Source organism: Diuraphis noxia, unplaced genomic scaffold (genome assembly GCF_037042655.1).
Source record: "Diuraphis noxia isolate RWA-SAM2 unplaced genomic scaffold, SU_Dnox_SAM2 contig0001, whole genome shotgun sequence".
NCBI lineage: Eukaryota > Metazoa > Arthropoda > Insecta > Hemiptera > Aphididae > Diuraphis > Diuraphis noxia.
In genome coordinates this window covers 87,200,085-87,216,540 of record NW_028301711.1, presented here as the reverse complement: position 1 = coordinate 87,216,540, position 16,456 = coordinate 87,200,085, and the positions used below count along the sequence as shown (strand labels likewise).

The following is a 16,456-nucleotide window of genomic DNA, read 5'->3' as shown; positions in this document are numbered from 1 at the left end:
ACAAACGCTTATTAATTATATCCAAACTAATTTAAATATTTAATGGCACTGGTAATTATACCTACCATACTGATATAATAATCGAATAATCAATGGTAATTTTACATACAAATAATATTCCTAGATACATTGGTGTTATATGATTACGAAACCATTTCTTTTTTGCAATTTTTTTTCAACAATTTAAAATTTATTTATTAAATTACAGTTCATTCTAATTAAAAATAAGCACTTTTATAACATCCTGAATAGAATGAGACTATTTGATTTTACATATTTTCACAAATGTATGATGCAAAATGTAAATACATATTTTTAAATATTATACTAATACGTACTTATTATTTCATATTTGAATACCTTGTCGTTGTAATAAGGAGATAAAATGCAATAGATTACTAGTTTTAATGTCACCATGTTGGGTAAGCAGTGTAGCTTCTAGCCTACCTTCTAGTATAAGCATTATGTACAATTATTTTCGTTTGTTCGTGCATTTAAGTGCATTTTTATTTATTACTTTTTTTTAGTCAAATATTTCATATTTTTTGATACGTGTTTTGGCAAAAATAAGAACATAAGCATTAATTACATTAAAATTCACACTTGAAACTATTTATATATATTATATATATTTACAATCCACATTATTAATAATCAATAATTATATACCTATGTAATATTTAGCCACTATTGCGTCACTATGTGCTAAACGATTACCAAATAATATACCAATTTAAGCATTACTGTATCATACCAATTATTTTCAGTAAATAAATATTATTAAAATATAATCCATCGTGTCAAAATTCAAAAATAGAGTTACATTTCAACTTATGTGTTTAATAAATTTAGTTTAAATAAAAATAAGGTTAGATAAGGTTAATGTAACCATAATACGGATTATTTTGAAAACTATACTTAAAACGGCCTATAGTTGCTTTCACGAAAATTAGCAGATGACCTTGTCTAACATTGAATTAATTCTGCTCATTTCTTTGTAAATAGTAGTTATCATTATTTTGTAAGCTATTGCTTCAGAGAGAGCGATTATTTTGATATCAGTTCACGAAATAATAAAAAATACTATTAGACACGATAAGTTATGGAATTAATTTAGTCAGTTGCTACTTTCTGTGAAAGCTACACATGTAGTATTCATTATTTTAAAACATTTTAAACGATTTTTTGTTCACTAGACAGTCAAGACTCGATAACTTAAATTTTTTTCATTGCCTTTTGAAGTGATTTTAAGTTGTGTTTGAGGTATTTAACTCGAAAATTATATGTCAAATTTATTTTTATTCCACTTGCGATTCGAACTATCGAGACTCAACTGTATTATAAAGTAGTTATAAAAGTATATGAATTGTATAATTTTAGATAGAATTTTTCTTTATTGTTAGATCAAGGTATGCATTTAATATATAATACTTATATTAAAAAGATATTGCTTAATATTACTACTAATTATTTTGCAACAAACTAAACTACATGCACAGAAGCTCAAAAAAATATGTTTAAGATACACAGCTTATATTATTTAATAAATTCAATAAATTACTGTAGTGACACATAATTTACATTTTTTTTAAAATACATATATACAGTCGGCTCTCAATAATTCGAAGTTGACAGGATTGTTAAAAAACTTAGAGTAGTTCGAAATAACGAGAGCAAAAAATAAATTCAAATTACTGAGTTAAAGAAAAAAATGTTATTTATTAAATATTAATTCTTTCAGCAAATCAGGTGGTACATATTAGTTACATATTGTTTTTAGATTGTAAATTAAACCACAAAATAATTATACTATGTAAATTAAATTATGATTTTAAAAGATTATTATTTTTTGAAGAAATCTGTAATGGTTTTCTACCTGAATTTAGTTTTATTTTTTCATATCTTTTTTCATTTGGTGAATGTAATTCGAATTACCGAGCGTTGAACGTAAGATAGAATTATCACGTTGTAGCAAGGCCGTAATTGAAAAAAATATTTTGGAGGATCCAAAATGTTTTCAAATATAGATACTGAACACTTGTTATTACCTAACCTCTAAAATGTTTCTACTTTTAAAAATTTCTGAGAGGGGGGGAGGTACGTACCCTTGGACCCTCCCCCCCAGTTACGGCCTTGCGTGATAGTGGTCAATTTTCCAAAATTTAATTTCGAATTACCGATCATAAATGTTTATTCGAATTACCACGTAATTTTCAATTGACCGAAACATTTACTTCGAATTATTGAACGTTTGAATTATCGAGAGTCCACTGTACTATACTTAATAACACGCTGGTATAGTCTGCCCAGAGCTCGCGTCGTCTAAAAGTTAAGTTTAGATGTAGTATAGATTAGTTAAAATGTTAAAGTTAAACATCTGTAATGTATGCCTTTTAATTTGTATTATAAAAACAAAGTTTTTTATCATAAAAAATATTGTAAATTGTAGTGTTTTATTTAATGTTCCAAACAATAGTTATAGTTTTGTTTTATTATTGATGGTTTATAATTAATGAAAATTATAACTGTAAGTTTTTATTAAAACTCAGTGGACATCCATTGACATTTTTTCAAAGTAGGCTAAATAACTAAAGGTAGGTATTTTGGATGGGGTATTGTAACTTGTTTGCCTATTTTAGAGGCGGCAAATTTTTGATGCTTATAGCTGTGAAAAGGATATCTCCGCCTCTAGTCATAACTCATATTAAGGAGTCCATACATAACATTATTAATTTTCTTTCAATAATTTAGTTTCATAAGTTTTAGTTTTCAGTTTCAGAAAATCAATTAATATTTTGCTTTAAAGAATTCTCCGATATAATCACGTTAAGTGGAACCCCGTGTGGAACTCATTGTTTATTATTCGGTCAAAAATGACCGCTATCACTCACCCGCCGTACAACGTATCGAACGTATAATCAGGAACACGGTAAACACCATTTATATCATAATTCCATTCCATTCCATGAGATACATATTACCCTACTAACGTCACATGTCATTCAAATACAATATTTTCGAAGAATTATTATCTACAACAAACAGCGACCTAGTAAAGATTAGTACGTAAACTGTCACTCCCTCGGTAGAGATATTTAAAAGAATTGGTATAACCAACAAATAGTTCTCCATTAGATATACATATTATGTATAAAGTAACAAGTAAGTATCCAGTCATCTCACACATTGGTGATAAAATATTACTTAATAATATTTCTAGAACGATAAAACAGGCTGCCCATACGGGCAAGGAATACTCCATCTGTGCATTAAATATTAATTCGATTTATTTTTTCTCTGCGTTATTAGCAATGAACATGTTTTATTGAGAAAATTATGAATTAAATATTTAAGACCTATAATAATATATTATTCTACAGCTGTACAATAATACAAGCATAGCAGACGAAAATTATTTAACAATACAGCTTTGGCATAAAATGACTAATAAAGTTAAAAATTAATATAAAACCCACAACTTGTCTACTTTCTGTTTTTAGACATAATTTATTTATATTACCTTTCAAAATGAAAATAAATATGGAGTAGGTACCTATTATACCCTATCTCCACTACCGTTCTCAACACGCTAACGCTCAACTCATATGTAAATGTGATAATATTATTAATTATTAATCACACACTGACGTCTGACATAGTCAATATATACATATTTATGAATAATTATATAAATAATAATATATAGTTTTTACTTCTTAAAAACGGCACACTCCGCTGATCGAACCTACAAAGTGTAATCTACAGTTAAAATATCGATAAATTATTAAACTGAATATTACGTATTTATGAATACATTTATAATTTTTAATATAATTTATGAAAGAAATATAAACCAATTAAAGTTAGTTTAAATTAATATTATTTATTAGGTTATAATATATATTTTACTATTTAAAAACTTTATAATAGCCTAAAATAATTAATAGACGAAAATGTTCGACGTTTGTGGAATTTAGAAATTAATATACAAGAATTTTGAATTAATAAATATTATTATTATTAAATTACTAGATTTTATTGATTTGATAAATGATACTGATGATAGTAATATGTTTTTTTAACAGGAACTCAAAAAGTGAACGCAGAAAATTAAATTGTTAATTTGATTTAATTTAAGAAGACGTGTTACCAAAACGAGTTTACGTGGGGTGCCTCAGAGATAACGTTGCGGGCTATATAGGCGACGACTATTGTTTCGGTACGGTACATTGTCATATTATGGAGATCAGATTGGTAATCACTTCAGAGCAATAAAATTATTATTATTGAATGATTAGATTATAGAAGGATGTATTTTCTGTATACATGTCTAACCTATTTCAATCGTCCAATAGTTTATAATGAATTTTAGCTTTTATTTATTTTTATTATTTTATTTATACTTTGTTCCAAATTAGAGCACACCGGGCGGCCACAGGCAAAACCGGTTTTGTTACGTAAATTTGGTGCGCTCTTATTTGGAACAAGGTATATTTAGCTATAATTTATAAAAATGTAGAAAATCGTAACTTTAACGGTTCTAGAAAAAACTCAATCAAATAAATTTTGCAAGTTTTTATATAAAATATTATAACAAGTACGGAAGCATGTTTTTATGTCATTTTTTTTTAGTATTTGGTTCTCTTAGAAAATAAAAATAAAAATCATACGCACTTATTTAAGAAATCAGAATTAACAAAGATTTTATTAGTGAAATTTACTTGATATCATCCAATAATAATACTGATGTTATGTCAAATATTAATATGGATAATTGAATTCCGAATCATTAACAATAGTTAGTATTTAAGGTGATCAAAGTTTCAACATATCAGAGGTAGACAAATGAAAACAATTTATTACCATTGTGATTTACGTGATAAAAACTAAAAACTAATTTTCTTAGTTTGTAGGGGCGCATGTACATGGTAAATTCCACTGCTCGAAATGAACTATTGTCTATAGGTAAACTAAGATAATGTAAATTCTGCCCGTAAAAAAAATAGAAATGGTACCAAATTTTTAAATCATTATAAGTAATTAAATAAATATATATTTTACATAATATCAATCCTATAATTACATCATGTAAAATAAATAAAAAATTTAAGACTATATACGACGTAGCAGTGAACATAAACACACAATTTTAAACGATAACAAAGTGATTTAAATAGTTTATAATGTTTCCATTTGTACATTTATTAGAACCTAAATATTAAAATAAAAGTTGATAAAGATACAACAGGATTGACGATTGTTGTCTGATACGATAATTCAGTGTACAAACATTTTATAACTTTCAAATACTATAACAGACCACGTCACCAACAGTACGGTCGCATCATTCAGTCAAGGAACGCTTTAAAATATTGATTTTTTTTAAGCGAAATGTACAAATCCATTTTTGTACCTGTATATTTTTTTCGGATGGAATTTACACGTGCCTTTTTTTACCTGGATATTTTGCGATGCGGAATTTACCATAGAACTTATTTTTACCTGTTCACTTCAGTCACATTTACAATCCCCCGCTTGAAGTACATATCGTATAGATATGTAGGTAGAAAATTTAATATTTGATTGTAGAGTAAAAAATAGCGGTGCATGTTAACTCCACCTTAATACCTTTTTTTTAGTGTAAACCCTACCACGAAAAAAACAGGTAAATTTGGGTTCATAGATAAAATACATAAACTCAGCTATATAGCGAAGAAAAACAAGTAACAGTATACAACTTATTTATTAATATAGTGAAACCTCTAAATAGCGTACACTCTTGGTCACCGTAGTTTCGTCCGTTATTTAGAGGTTCCGCTATTCAGAGGGGGGAGGGGGGTAAATTCTCGAAAATACCTCAGAGAAATTAATAATTACATATTTTATTATTTATGTAATATTTATAATCAATAATATTTCTATATTTCTATTATTTTAATGTAAATATTAATTATACATATTATTATTTAAAATTAAATTAAAAATGCAATTACTTTAACTTGTTTAAACCTTAATGCATAGTAATTTCGTGTATCAAGACTTTTTCTAATTGCGTTGGTGACACTGCGTTTACGATTATGTTCGTTTGTAATGGAATCACAAATACAACTAAATACCTTCGAGTAAGAAATAGTAATGTAGGATACTTCACAGAAAATAAACTAGAATAATGTTTTAATCGACCCGATGATGGACAGTTAAAATTAACTTAAAATTATAATAGATAGAGAGATAATTATAAAGGTATCCCATGATTATTCTATATTTTAGAATTGTCAAAATCATAATGAAATTACCATAATAGTGTCAGGTATTTAGGGGCATTCCTGTATAGAAATAGTGAATTAATGACCGTTTTCTGAGAAAATGTCTGCTAACTCTAGGTTCTGCTATTTAGAGGTGTCCGTTAAAAATCATAATTTTTCAAATAATTATCGGCCTCACTGGCAATCTAAAAACAAATATTCTAACTTTTTTATTAGCCATAGTCATTAATGCGCCGGCACTTCAGTGTGAGTATACCTGTTGACCACCCGTGTACCGTACACGATGGCGCGACCTACATATTTGTATATATTTGGATTACGCACTCGCACGCACACGGCGATTTATATGGACTGTAAATGTACCTACAGTTTACCTAAATTCCAGGAGTTTCCAAAATATGCACCCTACTTGCTTTGTTAAGCATTGTTAAGCATTCATAGGTACCTAATAATGTTTTTTATTGTATTTATTAAAACATGTTCGAATATTCTAGAAAATAACTGCGGCTCTCAATTTCTCATACAATAGTGTATCCAACAGAGAAGACCTACTCTGAAAGGAACAAAACGGCAGCTGGGTCTAAATTCCTCTACCGCTGTATCCTAACCTAACCCAAATGTGCCCTCCTACCACCGTTTAGTACAGTTGTTCACGATCGACCCTAAACAGCTCAACGTAGTCGTTGTTGTCGTAGTCGTTATTGTCAAGAAACGAAGAATCCAATAAAATAATATTTTTGAGGTAAATATTTAAAATACATTTCTTACAGATATAATATAATATTATATTTATTAGTAGCGCACATTTTTAAACATTCATCAACATATTCATTTAGACAAAACTTTTTGGACTATTAAAATAATTTTTCAAGGTCATTATACAAATCAATAATTATTAAAGATATGATTTTGTATTGTACGCTCGTATAAAATTGTATTATACAAGGTATTAACATGATATAAGACTATTTTAAACGAGTTATCGATATCATTATAAAAATAATTGAATATTTAAAAATATAATTTATTATGAATTATAACTAGGTACATTATTATTAATTAAAATTATTTCTTGTTATTAGGTATTTTAAGATTAGTGGACATGCCTTTAAGGTTTAAATATTAATTTAATCTAAAATAACTCTTATGTAATTTATTTGTGCACAATGTTTGATAATTTGAGGTACTACAAGATTCAATATATTACAATTCTACATTAAGTATAATAAAAAATAAAATACCGTATTTCAACATCTCTAATAATTTATTATAATCATAGAAATAGAATTTGTATATACTCGGATATTTATTTTCAAGCTTATTTTGCTAATTTTAAAAATTTTACATGAGATACATTAGTTTCAGGATGCCAATAGAAATACAAGTTTCCGTTTATTTAACGTTTATCTAAAATATGTAAATTAATTATTTTCGTATATTAAGGTAAAATATAGTTTATATAAATCTACATACATATTATACATATTGTTTGCCAATAATTCTGCCTAATAATATACAGTTATATCTGCTATAATGTTATGAGTATTTTAATGTTAATTGTTTGTATATCTTAAAATACTCATAACTTGCTTTAAAATTAAAATATAATAAAAAGCCTAAGATTAGCCCCAGATAATAATGTTACCTTCAATTTTTATAAGAGGTAAATTCACTCTAAATTTTAAACTAGATTTAAAACTCTAGATTTTAAACTGCTGAGCGTAAAATTTGTTATGTTACGCGATTGTAAGACGGAGACAACACATGCTGGTTTAGCATCCTCTTAAAATTTAAATTACAAATCTTTAACTAATTAAAAACCTATTGCTCTAATTTATAAAACCACTATTTTAGGAGAGCACATAATAATGCAAAAAATATTATGTCAAATCAATATTCCATTTTTATTTTACTATAATAAGGGAACTCATTAAATATCATATAAAACAATTAAATCACAAATCTTATAAAACCTAGAAAAGTAATGAAAATTAAACTGTCAAAATAAGGTGTATAATTCTTCTTGTTTCGTTGAGGTAAAAACATATTCGAACTTGGTATCATAAATTATATAAAATTATAATTATTATATATTATATAATATGTAAGAAGTTCCTGACCTTTTTTGTCTCACGACACCTTTAGTCATTTTCTAAAAATCTAGAGGCACCCTAGGGCTGGGCTTAGCAGAGCAACAAAAAAAAGGTCATTCAAAATCTACATTTCTTTTTAATTTAGCATTATACTATGATACTATTTACATTTTACAAACTATATACTGTACATTGTACACTTATACACATAATACATTTTATAAAACAAATTATTACATAGTATATATTTTTTCGATACCGGATACACGTTTTATAAAAATTAAGATAAGATAAAGTCACAAATATTTCACATCCAAGCGATAACAATCAAACCGGTATCGGGTATGAACATTAAAACATCGTAATATTTCTACAAAATATATGAAACACTACAATAGTTTTTATATTATAGTCTGTTTTATTACTCACAGTCCTATATGCTATAATATATATAGGTACAGTGATATTTTCATGAAATCGTTTTTTCTTAAAAAAATATATTTCAAATAATTTCACGGCACCCTGGTTGGGAATCTCTGTAAATATGTTATCAGTAATCACTAATTTTCTATTAATATGTGGTAGTGCTTGAATACGTGTATGCGCATTGGCACAAATCCATTAAAATTTCAAGGAGCTAACATTTTTAACAGAGAGAGGCTTTGATCCCACACAATTGAAAAACTGTACATTTGGGAGCTTAGCTACTTGCGATTTGATCATTTGAGTAGGTATTCGCAATAAGAAATGTTTCAATGAACCGTAGGCGTTAACATAAAAATTTCCATACAATATACAATATACTAAACAATACTTACGTCCTACAGACTACACAGTACTTATTTCAAACAACAATTTGTACATAACATAACAATAAATATAGAGAATGTATATATCTATGAATCTACAACGAAATGATGAACTCATAATTTAAAACAAAAAGTGTTTTGTTACTTTTGTACACACTAGACCACAATAATATGTTGAACGACATAATTTATATTGTTATTAAATTACTATTCTTGTAAATCATAGTAAGTACTATAATAAATCTACAATCTATAATAAATCTACATTTTTAGTTTATATTTACATCATGAAATAATAATTTATTGAAAATGAAGACGGTGTTAGACGATGAATAATAATAATAAAATTGTCTAGATACTTGGGGCATTTCGGTCAAGCATGTGTTTAACTTGGATTTTTTAGGGGGCATTAATAGCAAAATATACCTACTTATAAATGTAAAATATAAATTATTAATTGTTACATATCAGTGGTAATTACCGTGGTTATTTGACATTTGGCAGTGATATAACGTTTTGGAGCTTCTTCACAAAATAATGTATTAACCCAAAATCGTGTAAACACAATATTTAGTATAGATACACACTGAAAACTTAATTTAGAATTGTTTATAGGCATAGGTACTACTTTTTTAATAACTCGTTATATCTAGATGAAATATTTTTTGCTAAAACATAGGTGAACATTTAATACAAATTTCCTCATAAGTTTATTATTTTTAGTTCACCAAAAAGTTACGCTATTTATAAACATTTACATGAGATGTTATGAGCAGATCTTTTGAGGAAAAACAAATAAAATAAAGGAAAAATTGATTTTTACACAAAACCTTTTTCGAAAACATCGATTTTGCTTTATATTGTAACTCTACAAAACATTACCTACCGTAAATACATACAATTTTACAAGCAATTTCTATATACACCATACAATTTGAAATCAAAAACAGTAATTAAAACTACTTGATATCGACTCTCTCACATTTTTGATTTTTTGATTTTAACTTCACCAAAAATTGAATTATGACCATTTTCTACTTATTCTTTTTTAACATAAAGTTTTTAAAAATTTAAGGATAATATCAAAAATGTGGGAAATTCGATATCAAGTAAGCTTGACGACAAATTCAAATAATTTTTTAGAATTCTTATCACTTCATTTGATCAATCGGTACATTTGGCAAAGAACACGTCTAAAAATCATATGTTACGTGTGCGTTAGACAAAGACGAAAAGTAACGGCATTGAATCCCCTAAAGAGAACGCCATACCCTCGGATATTGTCTCCGTCTTACAAACGCGTACAACACGCAAAAACTGTTTAGTGTGGGACAACTTTACTCTCTCTGAATTTATAATAGAATTTCCAAAGTTCCATAATACGTTTGGAAGAACTTAATTTGTGTCGTAGCGTTTTTTAATTTGAATTGCATAAATACAACTAATGTTTTAGTTTGAGAACATAGGTTGTTTTTTTAAATTTTTTTATTTAATTATTACAAATTATTGGTTGGCGCTACATTATAGGCTGACAAACCGTCTTTGTTTTTCACATACTATATACAATAATGATTATTGATTTCAAATTTAACACATCCATTGATCCATTACAAGTGTAAAGGACTTATAGTGCCTATTATATGTACTTATTGTAGTTTTAGATACTTTTATAGTTTTGTAGAATACTATTCAGAATCTGAACTAAAATATATTTTGATAATTTTATAATTGAAAGATGAATTGTTTAATTATTTTTAGGACTGAGTTATAATGAATCCCGAGGTGCCATCACTGCAGATAATTCGAAGACCATTTATAATTAAAGGAAACACTAATTTTATAACGAGTGGCAGAGCGATGAGTGCTACTGAATGGACTGAACTAGTAAATGATAACGAAATACGTTTAACAAATGATGGGAAAGATTTTATTTTAGGTATTTATACAAAATAGTGGAAATTAAATTAATAATTGTAATAAATATAACAAATGTGTTAATAATATTACATTATAGGATATGGTTGTTATGAAAATAGAATTATTGTACTTGGAACAAAAGAATTTTTACGAAAATTGTGTTCTACGGACACAGTATATATGAATAGCTACAGTATTAAATTGGAATTTAAATTATTCCGGTATTTATTTATTTTGCATTGCTTTGTTGGCGAAAAAATTGTACCAATGGTATGCATAGTTTATTCTAATATTAATTTGCTTTTTTACAATGTCATATAACCATAATCATAATTATAATTTGTAGGTGTACGCACTGTTATTTAATAATAATAAGAAAGCATACTTGAGAATGTTACAAATCATTAAAGATACTTCTCATAACAATAATTTGGAGTTTAATCCTAGTAATTTTTACATTGATGTGGATATAAATATCATACCAACTATTAAAGAAATGTTTGGGTTACATAAGAAAACCATTAAATTATCTTTGTACTACTATGCAAATATCATATGGCATAAAGTTATTTGCTTAGGGCTATCACAAAGTAGCGATTGTAACATAATAAAAACAATACGGCGTATGTGTTGTCTTGCTTTGGTCCCCGTGGAACAAATCGGAGAAATTTGGACTCAAATTAAAAATGAAGCACCTCAGAACGAAAGTAATTCAAAACATTTTATACATAATTATTTATAACTAATATATATGTTATTAAAATTTAGATTTATTGGAACTCATAAACTATATTACTGACACATTTATAATTTCGAATGGAGGTCTGTTAAATAAAATCGTATGGAATCATTATGACACGGATGACATAAAAACTATAAACCACCTAGAGGGATTTGATGATTTTACTAACAAAGACATTAATAATTCGAATTTAAGTACAAAAAAGTGCATTATTAAATTGAAAGATATGCAACAAAACTTTGAGATTGACATTACAACTCCAGGAAAATCCAATTTAGACTTAATGATTCCCAAAAAATACAAGATCTTTGAAGAAAAATTCAACAATGCAAAAGAACGGTAAATAGTAATAAAAATATTTATAACGTATTTAATTATTTTTAAAATTTTTAAATTATACATTCAGGTTTGAAAATGGAACAATTTCTGCAATACAATACCTGGATGAATTAATTTAAAAAAAATTGTCCAAATTGAAAACAAGAGGAGTAGCTAACTATTCAACTAAGTTGTATTAAAACATTAATCATTAAGAGGACGTCATATTCGCTTAATCATCTTAATATATTGACTATCATTGTATTATTTTTTAACATTGCGGTGTGTGTGTTTGAAGTTAAGAGGTAGTTTGTAATAGGCGTCGCCAGGAATTTTGTCCGGGGGGGGGGGGGTGCATCGTGCATAGTACACTTTGATTTCTAAATAATGTTTAAAATTATTTTAGTTAAATACGTAGAAATTTTTTTCAAATTATATGACGATACAAAGTTATTTTTGTTTTTTCGTCGGATAAAAAGTTTTTAATAGATAATTATGCAAAAAAATCTTTTCAATAGGTACCATAAAAATTTTTTTAAGCCAGCCGCCAAGGGGGTGCAATTGCACCCCCTTGCACCCCCCTCACGGCGCCCTTGGTTTGTATTCTAAATATTATTCTTCATTAAATAGATTAGACGTATAGTACCTACTCCAAAAATTATGAATCAAATAAATATTCGAGATATTTTGTGGATTCATTCATATATCAACAAATTAATTCATTTTAGCCGGTCACTTTTCAAAATATTTTTGTATTTAACCAAAAAATCTTGCTTATACATTTTGAAAAAATTTAAAACTTAATATTATAACTAGTTTGACATTTTAATACAAAATAAATGTAATAACATTTTATTTTAATTGTTATAAACTCACACGATCTTAGACACTTCATACTTCCATACAATAATAATTATACAGGCATAATATGAATTAAACAAAACTGTCACATAGAAAAATAGTATAGTTAAAAATAATATAAAACACAAATTAAAATAGATTAAAATAGATTTTTCTAAATATTAACTTTCAACTCTTTTTAAGTATCATATTAAATTATCAGTAATCCTAGAATATTACCCCTATATTCGTGATATCTACGTAAAAATGCGATAAATACACGGTATCAAAACTGGTAAATAAAATGATATTAGATAATGTTCATAAATCATAATAAAAAATTCAAATACAATAAACTCGATTTCCGATGTTAAAAACTACAATTCAACATTATGGATTATGTTATTATAAATTGATGACGGAAAATTTAGATCAAAACGTATACCATATCATGCAGTCGTAACTATAATATCTACCTATATAGGTAGTTATAATATAACGAATGTATTATATTATATTATATTACAATATGGGTTTTTGGTACTGACAGCCAATTATGGTAAGGAAAATAGGCATTACATAGATACGAATGATAAGAAAACTATTTAAATCGTTTATCGATAAAATTCTCGATTTTCGTTAATTATTCAGACTATAATCATTTTGTAAATTTATAGTTTGAAGAATTCATATTTTGCAGGCACAAAAAAATGAAAACGGATTACACACACACCTTAGAGTTCTACATTTTCATAAAAATTGTAAATGAATATTTTTTATATTGATTTTGCAATTGTTTAATTTTTCAAGTAATAATTGACCATTTAAGAAATGTATAGAACTATAGACTAAATTAATTTTTAAATTCACGCTAAATACTTACAGACTTACTAATTCAACAATAAATATTTTATATTTTTTTTTATTAATAATTAATTTTTTAATATTTAATAATAATTTGTTGTCGTATTACTCACAAAAAGTTGTATATTATAATTAGGGCTCGGAAGCTGATACATTTTGCATTTATTTTTTGGAACTTTTTAGACTATGCTCTCCTGGCTACAAATCTGTTTCATAAGCATGTGAATCTGAATAACTAATTTTTATTTTGCATTTTTTTATGTTTATTACGTTTTAGTAGTTTTTTGACATTTTTAGGTCATTTTCCTAAATTTTTAGTCATTTTTACTGATTTCACACTAGTTCCTTTATTATCGTTTCTTGTTGACCATTATGCTGATAACTTAAAACTTGGAAATTACCACAGGCTAAGATTAGTACTTATTCAATTTCATCTCGACGATTACATTTGTCGTTTTCAACAATTTCAAAAATTTTAAATGGTGAAGAAGCTTCCAGTGAATGTTTTCCGGATGATTTCAGTGCTGATGATTTAGTACATTTCAGATTTGCCCCAATCACTTAAGTGGACGAAGAGAGAAGTTTTTTTCCAATCATAAATATTTATAAACAGATAATCGTCGTTAATTTACTTTCGATAACATAAAATACGCTCTAATTGTACAATGCAATAATTTAAATTTTTAAATAATTTGTAAGCTTTGATAAATTTATAAAACAAATATTTTTTATTTTTTTATCTTCCTATTTTAAGGAAATTGTTGTCATTTTTATGTCATATTTTGAATTTTATAGTAAAATAGAGTAAAATATTTTTAAAAAAAGTATTTTTTATAAATATAAAACTAATTTTTGTAATTTTTTAGGTCATTTTTTGCCATTTTTATGTCATATTTACATATTTTTTAAGGGCATTTTTTATTGTTTTTAAGGTCATCAACTTCCGAGCCTTAATTATAATACATTTTTTTTTAAATGTATATAGGATTACGAATTAATAAAAACTTCATGATACAAATTATTTTATACAATTTGTATTCATTCATTACACACCTACATTATATAGGTATTAGGTTTAGGTATATCATATTACACAAGTATCTAATTTATTTATTCAGATATTTAGTAAGTAGTATAAATTAATTTTAAGCGTATAGCTCTTCATGTTCTAATCCCAAATATAGATATTATTATATGAAATGCTTGAATAGTATACCTTAAAATATGCAATGCTTCCTCAAATACACCCTTCGAACTGACTGTGCACTCGACCAAATATTATGAGTAAAACTAATTAATAATAGGCAATTATTAATTTTTAACAATTTGAAATTTATTGAACCAATTCTTATTTTATTATTTTTAATGCAAATATATTTAAATCAATTAAGAACAACAAATGGATTTATTCAAAATAGTATTATGTATTTTCACATTTATACAATCATAACCTTTAAAATAATTTTTAATCAAATAATTTCATCAAAGATATTGATGATTTTACAAATTATGTTTGAAATAACATTACGTAGTATTGTATATTGTAAAAAAATGTACAATATATAATAATGTTGAATTAACAATAATTATTAACGTTTCGATAAAGTATATCATTCATTTGACAACATATTATGATTGTTTGTACAAAAAAAGTTGAATTTATCAATTAATTATTAATGATTAATTCATTATAATTGATGTATTATTAAACATTAGTGGTTGTCTAGTTGTTTAATTAGTTGATTTTTAGTTGATTTTTAGTTTTAGAAGCACTTTAGATTCCTTATTACGATGATGAGGTAGGATTGTACTTCACATTATTATAATATTACATTGTTGCATAAAAGTAAGTAGGTACCTTTATATTAATTATAAACATCATATTCATAGTTTCTATATATATTCATACATGAGATGACTAAATAACTTATTTTTTTTACAATTATTTTTTTCAACATCAATAGCCAACTATGAATTATTTTCAAACAAGATATTACAAAAAATTATTTTCTAAAACCTTTGAGTTTATATTAATGCTTAGAAAACCAATGCACTCAAATATTTCCTAACTTAATTAGTTATAAAGGACATGTTACAATAAAGCACTTAAAAATAGTTTTAATTTACATACATCAACACTAAATAAATGTAATACTTCCCATTTGCAATAGTATTAACAATGTTAACACAAGCTCAGAACAAAAGATATTTTCGATATTCTGCAAACAATGAAGATACGTTTATTAGAACTTATTATGAGTTTACTTACTAGTTTTACTAAAACATCAATTTTATTAGCAACTTTACAAATAGTTACAACAGAAATGTCTAACACGTATTTTAATTTTTCCAATACCGAATATTCTTTAAACAATTGATGAGGTAATTGAAAACCACCAACTTTAAAGCAATTTACTGTTAATGAAGAGATTGTCTGATTGACTTAAATCTAGCTCAGTCAAAACTATGTATAATAACCAAATTACCAAGTGTATTATTTCCATTACATTTTCAGTTAAAGAAATTTTTTAAACGTGATAACGACTTAGATAGAACTTAAATAATTCACTAACAACTCAAATAATGAAACACAAATAAAATATTTTG

At 26.0% G+C, this 16,456-nt stretch overlaps 2 protein-coding genes across 2 annotated transcripts in view; one reads left to right on the top strand and one right to left on the bottom strand.

Moving 5' to 3' along the window:
- LOC107163995 (uncharacterized) overlaps positions 1–16,456 on the bottom strand; it is a 42,576-nt gene that overhangs the window by 18,428 nt on the left and 7,692 nt on the right. The window lies entirely within an intron of this gene.
- LOC107163994 (uncharacterized) lies at positions 1,139–14,819 on the top strand. Its single transcript, XM_089217911.1, has 8 exons — positions 1,139–1,263; positions 4,086–4,219; positions 6,761–7,008; positions 10,927–11,104; positions 11,183–11,355; positions 11,432–11,792; positions 11,854–12,166; positions 12,234–14,819. Exons 4-8 carry the CDS (start codon positions 10,939–10,941, stop codon positions 12,283–12,285), a joined length of 1,065 nt encoding a protein of 354 aa, XP_089074037.1. The 5' UTR covers positions 1,139–1,263; positions 4,086–4,219; positions 6,761–7,008; positions 10,927–10,938; the 3' UTR covers positions 12,286–14,819.